At 45.4% G+C, this 22,694-nt stretch overlaps 2 protein-coding genes across 7 annotated transcripts in view; one reads left to right on the top strand and one right to left on the bottom strand.

The window, feature by feature from the left end:
- The window catches only part of LOC134353936 (uncharacterized), a 431,517-nt gene that overhangs the window by 397,516 nt on the left and 11,307 nt on the right, over positions 1–22,694 (bottom strand). The gene's annotated exons all lie outside the window — the stretch shown is intronic.
- Positions 1–22,694, top strand: part of tnnt1 (troponin T type 1 (skeletal, slow)) — a 43,538-nt gene that overhangs the window by 9,333 nt on the left and 11,511 nt on the right. Inside the window, exons 2-8 of the mRNA XM_063062510.1 lie at positions 53–82; positions 7,361–7,382; positions 8,183–8,243; positions 10,267–10,383; positions 12,772–12,849; positions 13,443–13,556; positions 17,463–17,572. Coding sequence (XP_062918580.1) covers positions 10,285–10,383; positions 12,772–12,849; positions 13,443–13,556; positions 17,463–17,572 — 401 coding nt within the window. The 5' untranslated portion in view covers positions 53–82; positions 7,361–7,382; positions 8,183–8,243; positions 10,267–10,284. The remainder of the gene's footprint in view (positions 1–52; positions 83–7,360; positions 7,383–8,182; positions 8,244–10,266; positions 10,384–12,771; positions 12,850–13,442; positions 13,557–17,462; positions 17,573–22,694) is intronic.

Genomic DNA, 22,694 nt, shown 5'->3' on the forward strand with positions numbered 1-22,694 from the left:
CTTTGCAGCTGTGTGAGACGATCTAACTTCTGTTCTGCTTCCATCCATTCAGAAGAGGACTATCAGGAACAAGAGGAACAAGGTAGATGGAGCTGGCCACTTCTTGGATTTAGAGATTATTTTTAACCACTCACTCCCTGGAATAGCGGCCACACCGGCATTTATTGTCCATCCATAGTTGCCAGAATTGAGAAGGCAGTGAAGAGTCAATTATCTTGATGGTTCCAGGGTAACATATAGGAAATTCAGGATACAGATGGCAAACTTCCTTCCCCAAAAGACGTTAGAGAAGATGGGTTTTCTCAACGTCCACCAATACAGTCATTACTATGGTTTTAATCCAGCCAAAGCAGGCTGTTCAGCCCATTGTACCACTACTAGCCCATTTTGATCTGTTCCACTTAACGAGCTGGAGTCAAAAATGTCTTCCCTCATTTCTTTACCAAATTTCCTTTTGTGTTTAGTAATGATTCATTTTCTGTCACTTTTTTCTGTGTCACAGCAATGAAATTTACAAAAGAGCAAAATTCTTTGAGATTATAAATTTTCTGTCACTTTTAAACTGTTACCATAGTCTGTCACAGAACACTCTCCCTCATTGCTTTCTCAAACAATTCTATCTGTTCTCCGTTAAACTTTCTCTCTTCATTTTCTCATGTTTTTATATTTTCTCACAGCATAGGAGGCCATTCTACCCATCGAGTCTACCTCAGCCCGATCTAGTCAGTTCCATTCTACACATCTCCCTGCAGCCTAGTCAACGTCCCTAGTTGCCCTGCCACTCACCTACACTAAGAGTAATTTACTTTGGCCAATAAAGGCCATAAGATTATCGGACCATTCAGCCCATTGAGCCTGCGCTGCCATTCCATCATGGCTGATTTACTATCCCTCTCTTGCCTTCTACCTGTAACTATTGGTGCCCTTACTAATAAAGAACCTTTCAACCTCTTCTTTAAATATACCCAATGACTTGGCCTCCACAGCTGTCCAATGAATTCCACAAATTCTCCACCATTTGGCTAAAGAAATTACTGATAAAGGGACGTCCTACTGTTCTGCTTTCTGGTCCAGGCTCCCACACTGTAAAAAACATTCTCTCCACATCCACTTCAATATTCAATAGGTTTCAATGAGATTCCACCGCCCCCCCCCCTCCCATTTCTCTAAACTCTAGGGAGTACAGGTCCAGAGCCATCAAGTGCTCCTCATATGTTAACCCTTTCATTCCCAGGATCATTCTTGTGAACCTCCTCTGGACCCTCTCCAGTTAACCCGCCAACCCACCTACATGTCATTGGGATGAGAGACGAGACACGGGGAGAATGTGCAAACTCCACACAGCGGCCAAAGTATCAACTCCTGCACAGCTCGAAGAAGAAAACACTCTACCTCTGCAGACCTCCCTCCGCTGCAGCGGGAATAATGCTTCCAATCATCAACTAAACCCATGGAAACACACACAACTCACCATATCCAGGTTTACTTACCTTGTGTATATCGAAACATCGGCTGGCAGGGTGGAGATACGTCTCCTTCCCTTTGCTAGCCTGCAGGTCACCCTTGGCACCTCCCCTCCCCCCATGCTTAGCACCCCAACCCCTAACCTCTCCCCTCTCCCCCCCATGTGAAGCCATGGGAGCAGGTGGCGGAAGGTCATATAAGCAACTGGTACATATCTCAAGTCCTAGTTATGCGACCACTGACACCAGGCAGACAATCTCTGAACAGTATTGATAACAGCCGGGGCCACCCATCTTCTAAAGACACTGTCCAGAAGAAGACAATGGCAAACCACTTCTGTAGAAAACTTTGCCAAGAACAATCACGGCCATTGACCACGATCATCCACGTCATACATCACAGCACAAAAGGAATGAATGAACAAACATCAAAACGTGCAGTGAAATGCATCATTTGCATTAACAACCAACACACCCCCTGCATGCGCTGGGGGCAGCACGCAACTGTCGCCACACGTTCTGGTGCCAACGTAGCGTGCCCCCAATGCTCAGCAGAACAACACAAACAGCGACAGCAACAACAGCAAAACAAGCCCCTTTCCGACCCACCCACCCACCCACGCTCTCACACACACAGACAGGCCTCCAACTCCAGGACAGGTTGCCTCCATGCCTCCAGGCCTCCAGGCCTCCAGTCCTTAGCCCCGGACACTCAACCTCACAGAAATCCACTTAGACCACGAGGCAATGTTTCTGCACAGGAATTGTGACCAATTTAGATTATTTAAAATCCCTTATATACTCTTGGAATATTTATCACTATAGTATACAAATCTGAGCTGCAGTTCTAACAACTTATTTGTAGGGAAATCTCATTTCATCCTCCGTTTAGGAATTTGTTTCCAAACTATTCCTGCCCTCATTGATATGCATTTGCCATCTGCTGTCCATATCTGTGGAAGGCCGCAATGTGTGTGTGTATATAAACTCCCTCTCAACATTATCTACCTTCTGCCCTCACCCCTGCTCCACCCCACCGATTTATGACCACCCTCCCCTACCCAGGCATTCCCCCCATGTCTGTGGATAACACTGGCTTTAGTGTAATTACAGTTAAAAAAAGAATTGTTCTATATTATAAAGAGGAACACAGCAGATATTGAAGCAGATTCCAACAAGGTGATTGGATCCATTATTCCAGAGACTGGGTCTTTTATTCCTGTGATTTGGGCTATTATTCCAGTGCTTGGGTTTTTTATTCCAGTGTTTGGGGATTATTCCAGTGATTGGGGCCATTATTCTAGTGTCTGGGAGTATTTCAGAGATTGGGGCTATTATTCGAATGATTGGGGCCATTATTCCAGTCACTGGGGGATTATTCCAGTGATTGGGACTATTAATCCAGTGAATGGGGGATTATTCCAGTGATTGTAGGATTATTGCAGAGATTTGGGCTATTATTCCTATAACTGGAGTCAGGCTGCATCAACCACTACAACTGTGGGGCCACTTTTGGCCCCCACCTTGTCCCCGAGTCCTACACTGCTGGGTAGCGGACACTACCACTCAGTGCAAGGGAACAATTATGAGACGATCACTTCCCTGCTTCAAGACTTTCAGTCGAATTTGATGCAACTTCCAACCATATACTCCGCCTATCCCGTTTCATAATTCTTTTCATCACTTTCTGCCGCGGTATCTTGTTGGAAACTGTTTCAATATCCACTGTAACTCTCTTTGTAGCTATAAATTGGCTCAGTTGGTCAATACCTGACCCTTGGGTTGTAAGCACAAGCAGATAAAGAGTTGTGCATTCTTTGGAGTTTAGAAAGCTGAGGTCAAATCTTCCTGAAACAGAAGGTCATTGGAGGGCAGGGAGTGGATGTTGAGATGTTTCAAGCTGTGGGAAAGTCTCACATGAAGAGACAAGGTGAGGGGATGGAAATTTAAAACTGGGGTGCTTAGAGACCTTCTCACAAAATGTGGTGAATCGCTGGAATTTTCAGCCCTTGGAGGGTTGTCCAGACTGGATCATTTGGGAATATTTAGAGAGGAAGTGGATACATTTTTGAAAAAAAAAAATCAGGATTTTGTGGACCAGCACAGGAGGGGAAATACAGCTGGGGCATATTAGTTGTGATCATAGTGAATGGGGAGTGGGGGTAATTTGGGGGGCCAACAGCTCCAATGCTCTTGTCTTTATGTTACTAGACCGTTTACCTTTACCAATTGGTGATGCATCCTTGGTTTATTATGTGAAATACTGCCACTTCCACCAAGTGACCACAAATCAGGAACCATGAACGTGTGGGTTTGCAGGGACAGTAATGCCTCCTACTTCATCTCTCCAAATCCACAGGTTTAGCATCACATGGATTCATCCTTCAGTGTCTTTCAACAAGTGTCTGACACCCAGAATCTGGAATGCCCACCATAAAACTTCCTACATCGACCATGCTTTTGGCTGGCGCCTGATTGCCTCTTTATCTCGCTTGGTGTCAGACTATAGAATGCTCTTGGCCATTGTGCAATGCTGAGGCTGCTCTGTGCTCCCAAGTTGTTCTTGTGATGGCATGGCATGCGTTGGGTTATGAGGGAGTCAGTTTCATCTCCTGTTGTTTGGCTGCATACTGAGACTCAGGGATAAGGCCGTGAATGTCATACGCACATTCCACAGACCCGCAATCAGTCCAAACCCTGCTCCCTCAGTGTTCAAGGAACTCATCTGAGTCTCACAAGGCTATAAGTAGAAAGAGTTTGCTTGTATCTGTAGACAGAAATCTATGGAAGTACAATGAAAGGTAAAGGGAGATGAGATGGTTGAACCACTGGCTGTACACTGCTGGTGAATCACTGGCTGTACACTGCTGGTGAATCACTGGCTGTACACCGCTGGTGAATCACTGGCTGTACACTGGTGGTGAACAAGAAACTGATGAGCAACTTCTTTTGGAGTCAAAGCTGTATTAATCATTTCCCTTTTCCCCCCTCACTCTTCCAACTTCCATCCCTTCTGCTCCTTCCCATTTCTCAATCTTGCTGTCTCCGCCATTGGACTGTATGTCAGCTCAACAAGGTAAGCATAGAAGGCCATCTGGCCCATTGAGTCTATGCTGCCTGTGAGGCAAACTAATCAGTCCCATTTCCCTGCTATATCCCCAGTGATCAGAGAACTGTTTCGTGATTCAAGATTTACGTTTATTTGTCACGTGGACCTTGAAACACACAGTAAAGTGTGTCGTTTACGTTAATAACAATGTGCTGGGGGCAGCCCGCAAGTGTTGCCACACATTCCAGCGCCAGCCAAGCATGCCCACAATGTTCAGAAGAACAATGCAGAACACATCAAGCAACAACTGTATTTTTATAGAGTCGTAGAGTAATACAGCAGGAAATAGGCCCTTTGGCCCATCTGGTCCATGCTGACCACAGCATCTTCCCTGCTAGTCCCAGTTGCCCATGTTTGGCCCATGATTCTCCAAACCTCTCCCCTCCACATACCTATCCAGATGCCTCTTAAACTTTGCAATTGTACCAACCTTGACCAATTCCTCTAGGAGCTCACTTTAGGTCCTCACTACCCTCTGTGTAAAAAAGTCTCCTTGATCCTTCAACTGCCTCCAATTCCCCTTTAAATGCACTGATTCACTTCCCACCCCACTTGTGGGTGGTGAGTTCTGGTTGGGAAACACTCTCTGCGTAGCAAAACTTCTTCAGTGCACCTGTACCTCCTGTTTCTGCTAAGCAAGTGGCCCCTTGTAATCAGGAATATCACAGAAATAATCACAAGGTGGGAAATAATCTTGGAATAAAGTGACGTCCAGGGTGGAGGAGCTGGACTGTGCGACAGGTATGCAGTTAGAACTGGAGCTGAAGTAGATCTGGGTTAGAGTCTGGATTGTGAGTCATCTTAATCACTGGAGCCTAGCTGGCATCTGGGACACCAAGGTGAAGGATAAAGGTACAGTCAGGAGTCGGGGTAGGTTTCCCACCGGGTCTGGAGTGCTTGCGTATTTTCTACTCTCTTTACATTCACTGGGTCCACCTGCTGTAAACCATATTATGCTACTGAGCTTCATGTAATCAAAGTCTGTTTGGGAATTAGCATCCTGGAAATTCAATAGCCCATCATCTGCAAAGTCCTGAGGACACCAGATTATCAGATTTTACTCTACCTGAAAAGAAATTAAAAAGAACAAAAACAAAACAAGAAATGAAAGGGGACTGCATGGTAGCATAGCGGTTTGTGTTACGCTATTACACCGCCAGTCACCCACGTTCAATCCTGCCGCTGTCTGTAAGGAGTTTGTACGTTCTCCCTGTGGTCACATGGATTTCTTCTGGTTTCCTCCCACCTCGAAAAGACGTACGGATCAGTAGGATAACTGTTCACATGAGCGTAATCGGGCGGCGGGGCACCGTGCTGAACCACTAAATTTAAAAATGATAATGATCCAGATTGTTTAAAATAACAAGACAAGTTGGAAAGCAGTTAAAAATTGATGGGACCCTGGTCTCTTTAAGTGTAGGACAACATGCAAGAAAATCATGAAGATCCTGTACAAAAGCTGGGTTGCTCGGAATATTGTGCCCAGTTCTTGGCATCACATCCTGAAGAAGCTGCAGAATGGAGTTTCCAAAATAAATCCAGGATAATAAAGTTTTGTTGTGCGGGTACACAGCAGCTTGGAGATGTTCTCCTCGGGGGTGAAAAAGGTGTTTAAGAGAGGATCATGTAGAGATAGTGAAGAGCACAGAGGGATATTGAGAAATTGTCCCGGGGGCAGAAGCAACACGCATCCTGTCAGTTTCTCTCTTCAGCACTTTTGTGTGTGTTCTACCTCTCACTTCCCAGCTGCTCACTTCATTCCCCTCTCCCCCATCCATCCACCTTCCTCCTCACATGGTCTCACCTGGCACCTGCCAGCTAGTATTCCTTACCCTCCCCCACCCTTCTTATTCAGGTTTCTTCACCCTTCCTTTCCATTCCTGATGAAGAGTCTCAGCCAAAACATCGACTGTTTATTCCTCTCCATAGATGCTGCCTGACCGCCGAGCTCCCCCAGCATTTTGTATTTATACTGATGCCTTAATGTTTATTACCCTCTTCCCCTAACTGCCCCTCGCTGAAGAGGAAGTCCAGAACACACCATACTGAGGGCCTGTGACTGGGCAAGGCAGGACTATTTCTTTCTGGCAATTCAGCAGATCCCTTCGATGGGTTTTCTCAACCACGCACTGATTCCAGAGTTTCCATTACTATTGTTATGCAAAACCAGTTCTATTCCAGACTTAATCATATTGGATATTTTATCCCCCCCCCCCCAACTACTGTGGTGGGATTTGAACTCTCGACTCTGCAACATTGGTCTGGAACTCTGGCTGCTGATCTGGAAATATAAACATTCGTTCTATGGGCGTGTCAGCAGTCGCTACCACATTCCCACTGTGGTCTCGCTGTGGCCCCCACGCCCGACTGTTATACCAGTGATCCTCTGATTCCAGCCCGTGCAAAACGCTGGGGGATCTCAGCAGGTCAGACAGCATCTATGGAGGAAGATAAGCAGTTTTGAGCCGAGACCCTTCATCAGGACTGGAAAAGAAGAAGGGAGGTGTCAGAAGAAGGTGGAGGGAGGGGAAGAAATACAAGCTAGAAGGTGACAGGTGAAGCCAGGTGAGGGGGAAGGCAGGTGGGGGTTAAACCCAAGCTGGCGTGGATAGGATTTAAGGATGCACACCTCTTGCTCTTGGGTTTACATGCTGGGGCTTTGTAACCTTGACATTCTTACTTTGATTGATGTCCTTGTCATGCTTTGAACATGATTTTGTTTTTTAAACAGAATTTATGTCATTCTCTGCAAAAATTAACATTTCTTCTCTTTCTCTCCGGTGGACAGAAGAGGAGCGGCCCAGACCAAAGTAAGGACTTTCAATTAACCCTTTACATATCTGCCGGCCTTCTCTTTGAGAAGCTTTGGTTTGAAATCAACCTTAGGATATGTGTACAAGATAAAAATTTTCCATTCTAGTCAATAATAAAAAAAATGAGAAAATACCCCTAAAAACTTAACTCAGTGGTTTCTCCCAGCCAAAAGTCTGTGCAGGTTAAATATTGATTTTTATTGATTTTATCTCAGAGTATGATTGATTGATTGATTGGTTGTCAGTCATATCCAATGATGACAGAAGAAACTTGTGCAGGAGAGTTTTTAAAGTGAGAAAGCCAATGTACTGGGGCAGTTTTTACTCTCTCAACTTCAGAAGTCTGCATCCAGTGGTACGAGTAGTCGTCATAACTAGGGTCTTCCTTGCCTGCACTAGATGACCATGACTTCTTCTGTGTCTTGTCATGCTTCTCATTCTCCACGAAGCATTGCAGAACCACCTTCTTGGCCATTGGATCTCGCCGTTCGTCTCGTTCACCTAGAGCTGACTTTACATGCTAGGATAGGCATATCCCTGTTTCACTGGGGTATGAGGCCTGCTAGCTTACCTCATCTGGTTTAGCCTGCCTGTTGAAGCAGTGTTCTGGGGAGTGGCCACTGTTGCATGCAAATTAGAGTATATTTGGCAGGTATACGTAAGTCTGATTCTACTCAGCGCCAGTTAGTGGTCCCAAACATATGAAAAACCTAACCTACTCACAGGCCAGTGTTACAGAAGATGGTTCACTGTGGTCACTGTTCCAGAGGTGATGCTCTCCCATTTGTCTCTTACAGGTTGGTTGTTCCTCAGATTTCCGTTCCCAAAATCCCAGATGGAGAGAGGGTTGACTTCGATGTACGTTCTCCCTGGTAATCCCTGACTGTTCCATCTCACCATCTCACTGTACGTTTCGATGCTTCGATGTACATGTGACAAGTAAGGCTAATCTTTCAAAATGTGTGAGGTGATGGGTTTGGGCAAGGGCAAACAGAGCAGAGGCATACACAGAACAAAAGGAAATGTAGAGGGCCATAAGATCTGGGTGCATGTCCACAGGCTCCTGAGAGTTCTGGGACAAAGAGATAAAACAGTGAAGAATTCTGACCTTCACTGACCGAGTAACTGAAAACTGGAACTATAATTAATCGAGGCATTGAGTTCAAAAGTCACAGCTTTATAGTCCTCTGGTTAGGCTGCATCTGGAGTACTGCATACGGTTCTGGTTGCCCCATTATAAGAAGGATGTTGAGGATTTGGAGAGGGTGCAGAAGAGGTTTACCAGGATGCTGCCTGGATTAGAGGGCATGTTCCATAACGAGATGTTGGACAAACATGGGTTGTTTTCCTCAGAGCGGCAGAGGCTGAGGATGGAGGTTTATAAGATTATGAAATGCATAAAGTGAGTAGCAGACACTATCTTTCTTCCCCAGGGTTGAAACGTCTCATACCAGAGGGCATGCATTTAAGGTGAGAGGGGGGGTGATTTGAAAGGAGATACGAGGAGCAAGTATTTTTACACAGAGAGTAGAGGGTGCCTGGAATGTACTGCCTGGGCTGGTGGTAGAGGCAGATACATTAGGGACTTTTAAGAGCCATTTAGAAAGGTACATGAATGTGAGGGAAATGGAGGGATATGGACATTGTTAGGCAGAAGAGTTTAGCTTACTTGATTATTTGATGACTAATTTAATTGGTTCAGCACAACATTGTGGGCCGAAGGGCCTGTTATTGCGTTGTACTGTTTTACGTTCAATAAAAGAGCAGCGGTTAGGCCGTAGCTAAACTACTGTACACAGTACCCCACCCACCTTTTTATTCTGGTGTCTTCCCTCTTCCTTTCCAGTCCCGATGAAGGGTCTCAGCCTAAAACGGCGACAGTTTATTCATTTCCACAGAAACTGCCAGCAGTTTCTGTGTGTTGCTAGGGATAAAAGGGCTGGTTTTGAACTGGGAGGATGTGAGCAGTGCAGACACCAGTGTTGGACCCCAGCTGTTCACAATCTAGAATCAACGACCTGGATGGAGAAATTAAATATAATCTGCTGGAGGACCTCAGCAGGTTGTGTGTGACCTCCAGCATTTTGTGTCTGTTGCTCTGGATTTCCAGCACCTTCTGATCAGCAGATGTAACCTGGTCAGGTTTGTTGATGCCCAGCAGGTCACAGTGCGTGTAGTGATTCGTTTTACTGTTGCCAACATGTTTCTCTTAATGTGGGAGCTTATAAGTACAAGGATATTATTGATAAATAGGAAAAGGAATGTCCTCAGAAATCTCAGCACAGAGCTGATGGTAATGTGGGGGTTTTAAAGGGGGCATAAGTTCAAGGTAATTACTGATAAACAGGAAAAGGAATGTCCTCAGAAATCTCACCACAGAGAGGATGGTTCGAATGTGGGATGTGTTACCACGAGGAGCAGAGCAGGTACATTTAAGGGGAAGCCAGTGCAATAGGGAGTAAAGGAGGGAGGAGACCGTGGTGGAGCAGCATTGGAGGAGACTGGTGTCAGCACTGACATGGAGGCTAAATGGCCTGCTTCTCTGCTATTAAATGCAGTAATTAGCAGGAAGTTTGCCTTCGCTGCAGGAGTTGTGCCGGACGGGTCCAGAGGTAGACCAACTTTTCCACCAGGCACACGCTGATAGGTGGATGGATGGGTGCCATCGTACCAAAATAGCCACAAAATATCACAGAGGAGGGAGTGGATCGATTGATTGGATTGCTCTGTGAGAGCTAGCACAGACCTGACTGGCCGAATGGCCTCGTTCAGAGTCACGTCAAAGGCAAGAAAGATCCACCGCAGTTGCTTTCAGATGAGTGCTGATTCACCAACTTATCTCAGCTCTCTTGTTTCCCCCACGTCTCCCTGTCCGTTACAGGACATCCATCGCAAGCGCATGGAGAAGGACCTGCTGGAACTGCAGACACTGATCGAGGCCCATTTCGAACAGCGGAAGAAGGAGGAAGAGGAACTGATCTACCTGAAGGAGAGGATTGTAGGTATTCCTCAGAATCCCTCCACCCTCTGACCACAAGGTTCATCTCAGATCCATTTTTAGCTGTAACTCTTTATTACATCACTGAGGCACTGAGATACTCATGAAACGTCCCTCACATCAAATCCCAATAGCAAGACACTGCAATGCTGAAACAAAAACAGGCAGTGATGGAAATACTCAGCAGGTCAAGCAGCAGCTGCAGAGAGAGGGAAAAAACTAACGCTTCTTACCAAAGATGAAAAGTTTCTAGCTCAAAGCACTGTTTCTCTCTCCAGCACGAACTGCTGAGAGTTGCTTCCGGCACCTGCTGCTTTTTCGAGATTTTGAATCTCTCTCTCAAACACCCACCCTGCCAAGGAAAGCAATATGTGTCATCTTGCACATTTTGTGATTCCCTTAATGAGCACATCTCATGGAGAAAGAACGTGTTCCTCAACCACCCTCTTCACCGTGATGAGTTTACCCTGCCCAAATGTAAAATTAGGTATTTTGGTTTGCAAAGAGTGCCGACATCCTGGACTGCAGTTCTAGACCCTGGGATCAGGAAACAAATATTTTGTTACTTCTATTTTCATTTTACACTGGGTTTAATCTGTTTGACGGGGAGAGCTGGTTAGCATAACATATGAATGACTTTCCTGGAATACATCCAGTTAAAGTTGACAGCACTAATAGGCCTGGATCTGCTTTTGAAAATGCAGACTGTGGATAGTGGTGAGAGTGGGAGGTGGCCATTCTGTCCCGAACCATGTAGAATCAACAGTACCTACCTCAACAGTGATGTTAGCAGAGTTTACCACAGGGGTAAGATTTGTATCTCCTTATCAGGGGGGGGGGAGTGGTGGGAAATAGTCCTGATGAAGCGTCTCAGCCCACTCCATCGATGCTGCCTGACCTGCTGAGTTCCTCCAGCATCTTGTGTGTGTTGCTTTGGATTTCCAGCACCTGCAGAATCTCCTATGCGAGTGCAAAAATATCTTGTCCAAATGTGCTTTCCGTCCAACAATCCTTGCTGAACGTTGGAAGGAATGGGGTTGGGAAAGGTTGCGGTGCATTTCACAGACACCAATTGTCGCAACCAGGGTTGTTGTCTAAATACAGGCCATCGAGGCATCCGAACCTGGGCCTGTGCCTTCCAGACAAGGCTTCTGGCACGCGGGTGGAGCCAAGCTGCAGCTGTTCTGAGGTAATGTCTAATCCTCCTGTCCTGCAGCGACACAGAGATGTATACATTTAGCAACTCACCCGTGTGTATAATCCTTTCTGTTATAAACATGACTTCGCTGAACCAGACTCAATTAATTATTCTTCTCAGCAGTCGAACAGAAGCCAGGTTCTGTAGGGCTACTGACATCACAGCATCTATATTAGTTTCCACTTTTGTAAGACTGGGGAATAGGAGCAGGAGTAGGCCATTCGGCCCTTGAACCTGACCCGCCATTCAGTAAGATGGTGGCTGTAGAGGGGCTGGAGTTCAGGCCGACCCATCCACCCGCCTGAGCCCAGCTGCCCAGATGCCCACAACTGAGCAGAGTGTGGCAGTCCTGGGCGTTGTGTCCGCCTGTGTTGTTCTGGCCTGAAATGTAATGCCCGCCGTACCACCAGGCACAACTCGACCTGACCTGATCTCCAGTGATTAGTCAGAGTCAGCAGCCACTGTTTATCTCATCCACCTTCCTCAGTGTAATGAGCTTGTTCTGTATGAAGAGTCCAAACGTAGACGGGTAACCCCAGGGTGGCAAACTCCAGGAGTGAACCAGCGTGTGTTTACCCCAGACAGGACATTATCCCAGGGGTCTCAAGAACTCTGCCTTCTGTGGCTGGGTCACGACGGAGATCAGGCTGCACGTCTTCTAATTGCTGTCCTTGATTCTCTCAAGTACAGTATTGTGAATCTAACACGTTCCCTTTTATAGACACACTCATTGACTGACCCTCACAATCCACTGCACAGAGAGCTCCAAGGATCCACAGTCCTCTGTACAGAAACCTCCCTTTATCTCCCCGAATGAAGATGTGGAAGCAGCTACTTAGGAAGTACCCTCTTTCTTCAGACCTTTCTCTGAGTTGAGGATGGTCCCAAACAGGAACCAAATTTATTAATGTACAAACTAGACCAGAGGAAGGCAATTTGGCCCTTCGAGCCCAGCATGCTGTTCAATAAGATTGTGGCCAAGCTGCCAGTCACCTGAACTCCCGTCTAACCTGGCAACCTTTGACCTCTTCTATGTTCCACTTCTATCATAAAAACCATTTCTGCCTGAAAAATATTCAAAAATTGCTTGCACCGCCCTTTGTGGAAGACAGTTCTGAAGACTCAGTACCCTCTGAAAGTAAAAAGTTACCTCAGCTTTCTCAGATGGGTGTCATCTGTTGCATCTGCAGGAACACAGAAGAGCAGAGAGAGCTGAACAACAGAGAGTCCGTGCAGAGAAAGAGCGTGACCGTCAGGCCAGACTGCTGGTGGGTCTTCTCTCCCATTACCTCACCATCTCCTTTCCTCAACCTCCACCCAGCACCATCCCAACCAGTTCAGCCGGTCACCTCTCCCCTCCATGCCCATTGGTCCACCAGATCACCTCTCCCCTCCATGCCCATTGGTTCACCAGATCACCTCTCCCTTCCATGCCCATTGGTCCACCAGATCACCTCTCCCCTCCATGCCCATTGGTCCACCAGATCACCTCTCCCTTCCATGCCCATTGGTTCACCAGATCACCTCTCCCTTCCATGCCCATTGGTCCACCAGATCACCTCTCCCTTCCATGCCCATTGCTTCACCAGATCACCTCTCCCTTCCATGCCCATTGGTCCACCAGATCACCTCTCCCCTCCATGCCCATTGGTCCACCAGATCACCTCTCCCCTCCATGCCCATTGGTCCACCAGATCACCTCTCCCTTCCATGCCCATTGGTTCACCAAGTCACCTCTCCCCTCCATGCCTATCGTTTTGCCAGATCACCTCTTCACCCGTTGGTTTACCAGACTATCTCTCCTTTCCGTGCATATTGGGTCACCAGCTATTTTGTCTCTCTCCCTCTCTCTACGGTGCAGGAGGAGAGAAATCGAAAGGAGGAGGAAGAGGCCAAAAAACGTGCTGATGATGACGCCAAGAAGAAGAAAGTCCTTTCTAACATGGGTGCACATTTTGGTGGTTACCTTGTTAAGGTAGGAGCTCATCAATGGCCCTAACAATACAGACATTCCATGAAAACAACTCGACCTTGAATGTAGGGACGTCACATTGACAAAGAATATGAAATTGGAGTAAGAATAGGCTGTTACATCCAGTAAGATTAGTCCCTAACCAATGAATCCACTATCACTACCGCTCTCCTCTTTTCCCATTCCCTTCTGAGCCAGAAGTCACCATCTTTACTGAGGAAAACTCCTGCACTTTCCTTTCCCCTCTACTAATCAAGATGGAGCAGCAATTGGATGGAGAATTAATTAGCTTTCCTGTCAAAATTGAGTTGTTTCATTTCAGTGATAGATAGTTGGGGAAGTTGTTTCATCACTGGTAATCACAGGTCTCCTGGCCTTGTGGTATGCCTTCCCTTGCAGAAGAAGCAGAATTAACTGGATGATACTCAGTAATTTCTATGAAACTGAATCTTATCCTGTTCTGGTGTGGACAGTAACACAAGGTTCTCCCTGCAGCGTTCTAACGGGACAATGGTAAAGTGAGGCAGCGACCTCTGACCCCATGCAACCCTTCCTGCACTAGTGTTACAAGAAACAACTTGTGTGTAGGAGTAAAATGTCCCAAACTTCATCATGGGAGGATTAACAGATACAATTTGATTTTAAGCCGGTGGCAAAGGTGTTGAGTGACCCAATGTTTGCTCAGTGAAGTGGGTCTTAAGGAGGGCTAGACAGAAGTGGAGATGTTTAAGGAGGTTTGGTACCAGATGAGACAGAGGTAACGGTGGAGAGAAGGTGAGTAGAAATTTGCCTGAGGGTGGTGGAAGCACTGAGTGGTCGTGTTGGTAGGGAATGATTAACAAACCTGTGCTAAAGGAGTTACATCTCCAAGCAATGCAAGACTTAAACCACTGAACTACCTGTGCTAGCGAGCAATGCAGGACTTAAACGGGTTACAGAGGCAGGGCAGGAGCAAGTATCTACCTGGGCACCACAGTGCAGATTTTGCAACTTCAGTGGAAGAATTTTACCTTTCACCTTTTAACTTTTGGGAGGATGGTGTTCATCGCTCATCCTGAACTGCCCTTGAGAAGGTAGAGGTGAGTGTGCTCCCAGAGTGTTACTGGGAAGGGTTTGAGGGTTCAGATCCAGTGACACTGAGGCAGTTACGATGTGACAGAAGGTGGTTTCCCCCTCTCTCCACCATTCTCCTTCTTAGAGCCAGAGGTTATAGGTTTGCAAGATGATATCAGAACAGTCTAGGTGTTGACAGAATGGTCTCTAGGTGTTGATGTAGTGGTCCAGAAGATAATGGAACATTTGAAGTGTTGATGGAGTGGTCTAGTTGTTGACGGAGCAGTGTAAGTGTTGATGGAACATTCTAGGTGTTGATAGAATGTTTAGAGTGTTGATGGAGTGAACTAAGACCATAAGACCGGAAGGTATAGGAGCAGAATTGGGCCATTTCGCTCACTGAGTCTGCTCCATTATTTCATCGTGGCTGATCCATTTCCCTCTCAGCCCCAATCTCCTGCCTTCTCCCCATAACCCTTCATTCCCTGACTAATCAAGAATCTGTCAATCTCTTCCTTAAATATATTTAAGGACCTGGCCTCCACAACCATCCATGGCAATATATTCCACAGAGTCACCACTCCCTGGCGAAAGGATTTCCTCCTTATCTCTGTTCTAAAAGGACGTCCTTCTATTCTTGAGTCTATACCATCTGATCCTAGACTCCCCCACCATAGGAAACATTCTCTCCATATCCACTCAGTTGAGGCCTTTCAACATTCGATGGGTTTCAATGAGATCTCCCCTCATTCTTCTGAATTCCAGTGATTACAGGCAAGCCCAGAGCCAAAAATTGGCCCCCATATGGTAACCCTTTCATTCCCAGAATCATTCTCATGGACTTCCTCTGAACCCTCTCCAAAGTCAGCATATTCCTTCTTAAATACAGGTCTAAAAATTGCTCACAATGCTCTAAGTGAAACCTCACTAGTGCCTTATAAAGCCTCAACATTACATCCTTACTTTTATATTCTAGTCCACTCGAAATAAATGCTAACATTGCATTTGCTTTCCCCACCACCGACTCAACCTGCAAATTAACCTTTAGGGAATCCTGCACGAGGACCCCCCCAAGTCCCTTTGCACATCATATCTTTAATTTTCTCTTCATTTAGAAAATAATCTGCGCTTTTTTTTCTTCTAACAAAAAATGCATTACCACACACTTCGCAACACAGCATTCCATCTGCCACTTCTTTGCCCATTCCCGTAATCTATCTAAGTCCTTCTACAGCCGTTCTGCTTTCTCAGCACCACCTGCCCCAGCACCTATCTTCGTTTCATCTGCAAACTTGGCCATAAAGTCATCAATTCCATCATCCAAATCACTGACATATAATGTAAAAAGCAGTCCCAACGCTGATCCCTGCAGAACACTACTACTCACCAGAAGCCAATCAGGAAAGGCTCCTTTTATTCCCACTCTTTGTCTCCAATGCTCTATCTGTGCTAGTATCTATCCTGTAATACCACGAGCTCTTAACATGTTAAGCAGCCTCATGTGTGGCACCTTTTCAAAGACCTCCTGAAAATACAGGTTCACAACATCCACCAATTCTCCATTATCTATCCTGCTTGTTATTTCTTCAAAGAATTCCAACAGGTTTCAAAGGCAAGATATTCCCTTAAGGAAACCATGCTTACTATGGCCTATTTTATCATGTGCCTCCAAGTACCCCAAACCACATCCTTCACAATTGACTCCAACATCTTCCCGTCCACCAAAGTCAAACTAATTGGCCTATAATTTCCTTTCTTCTGCCTCTCCCCCTTCTTGAAGAATGGGGTAACATTTGCAATTTTCCAGTCCTCCAGAACTATGCCAGAATCAACTGATTCTTGAAAGATCATTACTAATGTGTCCACAATCTCTTCAGCCTCAACTTTCAACCCTGGGGTTCAAAACTACCTAGTCCAGATGATTTATCTATCTATGGACCTTTCAGTTTCCCAAGGACCTTCTTTTCCCTAGTAATGGCAACTTCACTCACTCCTGCCCCCTGACATTCTCGATCTTCTGGCACACTACTAGTGCCTTCTGCTATTTCCTTGTCCTGTATTACCACCTTTCCAGCACCATTTTCCAGCATCCAATATCTACTCTCCCCTCTCTTTCACTCTTGAAATATCTGAAGAAACGTTTTGTATCCTCTTTAATGTTGTTGGCTAGCTTACATTCATATTCCATATTTTCCCTCTTAGTGACTTTTTTGGTTGCCTTCTGTTGGTTTTTAAAAGCTTCCCAATCCTCTAACTTCCCACTAATTTGTGCTCTATTACATGCCCTCTCTTTGGTTTTTTATATTGGCTTTGACTTCCCTTCAAATCAACTGACCAGCTCCTCTCTCAGGCTTCTGTGATTCCATTTACACCACTGCAATACTAACACATCTGGCTTTAGCTTCTCCATCTCAATATGAATTCTATCACAATATGATCACTGTCCTCTAAGGGTTCCTTTACCTTAAGCTGTCTAATCAATTGCGGTTCATTGCACAACACCTACTCCAGAATAGCTGATCTCCTGGTGGGCTCAACCACAAGCCACTCTAAAAAGCTATCTTGTAGGCATTCTACTAATTCTCCCCTTGCAATCTAGCACCAACCTGATTTTCCCAATCTACCTGCGTAATGAAATCCCCCATGGCTATCGTAACATTGCCCTTTTTACAAGCCTTTTCTATTTCACATTGTAATTTGTAGCTCACATCCTAGCTACTGTCTAGGTGTTGATGGTGTGGTCTAGGTGTTGATGGTCTGGTCTAGGTGTCAATGATCTGGTCTAGGTGTTGATGGAGTGGTCTTGGTGTTGATGAAGTGGTCTACACAAGTAACTGCAACACCCGTTTCCTACAGGCAGAGCAACGGCGAGGTGTGAAACAGACCGGGCGGGAAATGAAGAAGAAGATTTTGGCAGAGAGGCGCCGGCCTCTCAATATTGAACATCTGAATGATGAGAAGATGAGGTAGGGCGACCCAGGTCCTGCAGCTGCTCCTGTCCCTGACCGATACCATTGTCTCATTCACTCAACCATTTCAATTCCATTGTAGATGGTGGCAGGTTTTACAGCCCACTTTGCCTGTCCTTCACACCATTGTCGCCCATGACTTCCTTTTCGTGCAATTAACGCAGTCCTTTATTGTCAAGCTGTCCCTTCAGATTCCACAGGAAACCTGAGAACTGGAGATTAAATTCTGAGATATTCCTAGGATGAATCCTGGTGAAAATTGGCAGGAGATTTGGACTCAGAGATGATGATGGAATAGCAATATGTTTCTGTGTTTACATAACATTGGGAAACTGTCAGAAGGTATCACTAAAATGGTCATGGCGGGGTACTTAGAAAAATTCAAAGCAAAACCAACGTGTTGAAGTCTGTTGAAGAAGTAACTTGTGCTATGGGCAATAGAAAGCAGTGAATGTACTCTACATCGATTTCCAGGGACATTTGATATGTTACCACATCAAAGTTATGACAGTGATAAAAAAAATTTGGTGCAGGGGAAAAAAGGGGGCAGCATAAATCAGCCCTGGTTTAGTTGACAAGATGTGAAGAGAGATGTGCGTCAGGGATGGTGTGGGAGACTTAAATTTTTGTTGAAGTTATCAAAGGATTGGTTGTTTGGTATGCGGACATATCTGGGAAAGTAAGCTGTGAAGGGGACTTGAAAAAGTACAAAGGGATGTGGGTGGAGCAAGTGAGAGGGCAAAGATCTGCAAATAGAGAATAATAAAAGGAGTAAGTTTTTTGTGGGTAAAATTAAAAAATAAAGGATTCTATCCAGATGATGAGGGACCATAGAGCTCAGAGGTGCAGAGGGATCTGGGTGGCTGAGTGCACAATGTGTGAAAGTTTGTAGATACAGCAAATAATTAGACAAACTAAAAGTACGCCAATGTTATTTTTTTGGACAATTAAGTAGAGATGTGTTGTTTTGGTAATTGAAGGCACGTCTGGATGGTGTACGGTACTGGGCTCCTCACTAACCAAGACTTGGAATCATTTCAGAGCTCAGCTACAGGCATGGAAAGGTTGGGCAGATTGGGTAAGATGTGCTTGTCAGGATTTTGGGTTCGTTTGGAAATACCTATCCATTCTTGTAATCACAGGCACCATTCTTTAGCACCTCAGTTTTAGCAGTCTGTGTTGTCTCATCGCATTCACCACCCAGTCCACTGACAAGTGGGACTACCAGTACTTTATCATAAGACCATAAGACTATAAGATATAGGAGCAGAATTAGGCCATTTGGCCCATCGCGTCTTCTCCACCATTTCATCATGGCCGATCCATTTTCCCTCTTAGCCCCAATCTCCTTTCTTCTCCCCATATCGCTTCATGCCCTGACTAATCAAGAGTCTATCAACCTCTGCCTTAAATATACCCAATGACTTGGCCTCCACAGCCACCTGTGGCAACAAATTCCACAGATTCACCACTCACTAGCTAAAGAAGTTGCTCCTCACCTCTGTTCTAAAAGGATGACCCTCTATTCTGAGGCTATGTCCTCTGGTGTTAGGATCCCCCACCATAGGAAACATCCTCTCAATATCCGCTTTATTGAGGCTTTCAACATTCGATAGGTTTCATTGAGGTCATCTGAATTCCAGTGATGAAAGGCCTAGAACGATTAAATGGTCTTCCTATGACAAGCCTTTCATTCCCAGAATCATTTTCAAGAACCTCCTTTGAACCCTCTCCAATGTCAGGACATCCTTTCTTACATACGAGGCCAAAGTGAGGCTTCACCAGTGCCTTATAAAGCCTCAACATTACATCCTTGCTTTAATATTCTGGTCCTCTTAAAATGAATGCTAACATTGCATTTGCCTTCCTCACCACAGACTTGACCTGCAAATTAACCTACAGGGAATCAAGCACAAGGACTTCCAAGACCCTTTGCACCTCAGATTTTTGAATTTTCTCTCCATTTAGAAATAGTCCAAACTTTTATTTCTTTTACCAAAATGCATTACCATACATTTCCCAACATCTTATTCCATCTGCCACTTCTTTGCTAATTCTTCTACTGTCTAAGTCCTTCTGCCACTTCCTCAAAATTACCTGCCCCTCCACCTATCTTCATATCATCCACTAACTTTGCCACAAGGCCATCAATTCTGTCATCTAAGTCATTGACATATAACTTATTTTACTGCGGCATTTCAGCATCCTTCTAACAAAATGTGTGGAAGTGTAAAGTCGATATGGCTGGCATCCTTGCTGGCACTGAGTAATATCTGATCCTCTTCCAAATACACCAAGACGGTGTATCTTACAATTCTTTTTTATTTTATTTAAAGTTCAAACTTCAAAGTACCTACCAACCTGTACGTCTTTGCATTGTGCAAGGAAACTAGGGCAAGCGAAGGAAACTCACGCAGTCATGGGGAGAATGTACAGGCACTGGCAGGAAGTGAAACCTGATCTTACAGTAAAACATTGCCACTAACCACTACGCTACTGTGCAGCCCATGAAATTTGTTAATTGAAACTGCAAAGGGGTGTGGTGGAGAATTGGTAGGAGGAAAATTGATTCAGATTCAGATTTATTTATCACATGTACATTGAAACAAACAATGAAATGTGTTGTTTGTGTGAGCAAACAGTTGTGTTTCCTCTGGAGACAGGCATAGAGTCTATAGAAGTGAGGCAAAGCAGCAGTGAGGGCTTGGATCGTATACAAATTTCAGAGTTGGAGCTATCTTAAGGCAAATACATTCATTTATTATGCACTGTGTCATATGGCGTGGGTGATCACGGGCTTTCCATGACCATGACTGCTCTTGACAAATGTTTCTACAGAAGTGGTTTGCCATTGCCTTCTTCTGGACGGTGTCTTTACAAGAGGGGTGACCCCAGCCATGATCAATACTCTTCAGAGATTGTCAGTGGTCGCATAACCAGGACTTGCGATATGCACCAGCTGCTCATACGACCATCCACCGCCTGCCCTCATGGCTTCACGTGACCCTGATTGGGGAAGGAGCGTTACACCTCCCTTGTAAAGACGTACCTCCACCCCACCACCCATAAACCCCCAGGGCCTGACAAGGTGTTCCCTTAGACCCTGTGGGAGGCTTGTACAGAAATTGCAGGAACCCAAGCAGAGGTATTTAAAATATCCTTAGCCACAAGTGAGGTGTCAAAGGATTAGATTAGATTCAACTTTATTGTCATTGTGCTGAGTACAGATACAAAGCCAATGAAATGCAGTTAGCATCTAACCAGAAATGCAAAGAATAGTGTTATTTCCAAAATAACTGCAAATAAAAAGTAAGTGCTACAGCACACAAATATAAAAGTACTGAGACAGTACAGTATGGGTGCAATACTGCTTAGCGCTGTGATGTGAGGTTCAGCAGGGTCACAGCCTCAGGGAAGAAGCTCTTCCTGTGCCTGCTGGTGCGGGAGAGGAGCCTCCTGTAGCGTCTACCGGATGGGAGGAGAGTAAAAAGTCCATGGTTAGGGTGAGATGCATCCTGGATAATGCTTTTCGCCCTGCCCAGGCAGCGTTTATGGTAGACGTTCTCAATGTGGGCAATTGGGTGCTGATAATCCGCTAGGCAGTTTTCACCACACGCTGGATAAGGATTGGAGGATAACTAATGTTGCTCCTATTGTTTAAGAAAGTTTCTAAGAATAATCCTGGAAATTAAAGGCTGGTGAGCCCAATATTGGGAGTGGGTAAATTATTGTAAGGTATTCTGAGGGATAGGATACATAATTATTTCGTTAGGGATAATCAGCATGGCCTTATGTGTAGTACATCATGTCTAACCAATATTTTTCGAGGAGGTCTAATGAAAGCAAGGCAGTGAATGCTGTTACGTGGATTGTCAGCAAGGCTTTCGACTAGGTGCCGCGTAGGAGGTCAGTCAAAAAAGTTCAGTCGTTTGACATTCAGGATGAGGTAGTAAATTGGATGAGATATTGGTCTTGTGAGGGAAGCCAGAGAGTGGTAGTAATTAGTTCAAAATTCAGAGTACATTTATTCTCAAAGTACTACATACAACCTTGAGATTTGTCTCCTTACAGGCAGCCACAAAACAAAGTAACCCAGTAGAACCCACCAAAAAAAGACTGTCAAACACCCGGTGTGCAGAAAAAAAAATAATTCATCCAAACGATAAAAGTTGGCAAATAACATTCAGAACTGAGGTTCATGAAAGCGAGACCACAGCCATGAAGCTGGTCGCAGACAATCCTGGAGCCCATTAGTTCAGCACAGAGACGAGTAAACCTTGCGAGCAGTGAGCTGAACACCATCCCTCGCCTACAGCCTCAACACCCTGACCTTTTCGATCTGCTGAACATCAGGTCATTCCTTCCTCTCGAACCCGGGCCCTGCACACTTCAATACACTCTCAGGCTTGGGACCTGCTGCCTCGATTGTCCCATACCCAGCCTTTCCAATCTGGCCCAGTGCTTAAATCTGTCGAACCTCAAATTGTTATTCACTCTCAGGCCTGGGCCCTGCAACCCAACTCATCCTCACCTCAGTTCTGTCACTTTGAATAGCCTCCGTCTGCTCCAGCAATGGCCAAACATTAGCTCGTTCTTCACTCTCACCACCTCAATTCGACCTGTACACATCACGCCACAACTATCCTGCATCTTCAAGACTTCAACTCACTCTGCAAAAAATGCCAAGGCGGTTCAAAGCTCAACTCCAAAAGGGAAGTTACAGGCTATTAATTGTAGTGATCATTTCTGAGCAAGAGTGTGATCAATAAAGTAGTTGGTAGTTTTGTATACGGCCAGCAAGTCATCATTGTACGTCACCAGTGCCATCTTAAGCCTCCCTGACTGGAGGCTTGTGACTAGTGGAATGCTGCAGGGGTCAGTATGGGTCAGTTGTTGTTTGTCATCTATATCAATGATCTGGATGAGAATATAGTAAAGTGGATCGGCAAATTCATGGGTGACACCGGGATTGGGAGCATTGTGGACAGCAAGAAAACTATCAAAGCTTTCAGCGAGATCTGTATCAGATGGAAAAATGGGCTGGGGAATGGCAGATGGAATTAAACGAGGTTAAGTGTGAGGTGTTGCACTTTAGGAGGACAACCTACCAGCATGAGCG

This window comes from Mobula hypostoma, chromosome 11 (genome assembly GCF_963921235.1).
Source record: "Mobula hypostoma chromosome 11, sMobHyp1.1, whole genome shotgun sequence".
NCBI classification, from domain to species: domain Eukaryota; kingdom Metazoa; phylum Chordata; class Chondrichthyes; order Myliobatiformes; family Myliobatidae; genus Mobula; species Mobula hypostoma.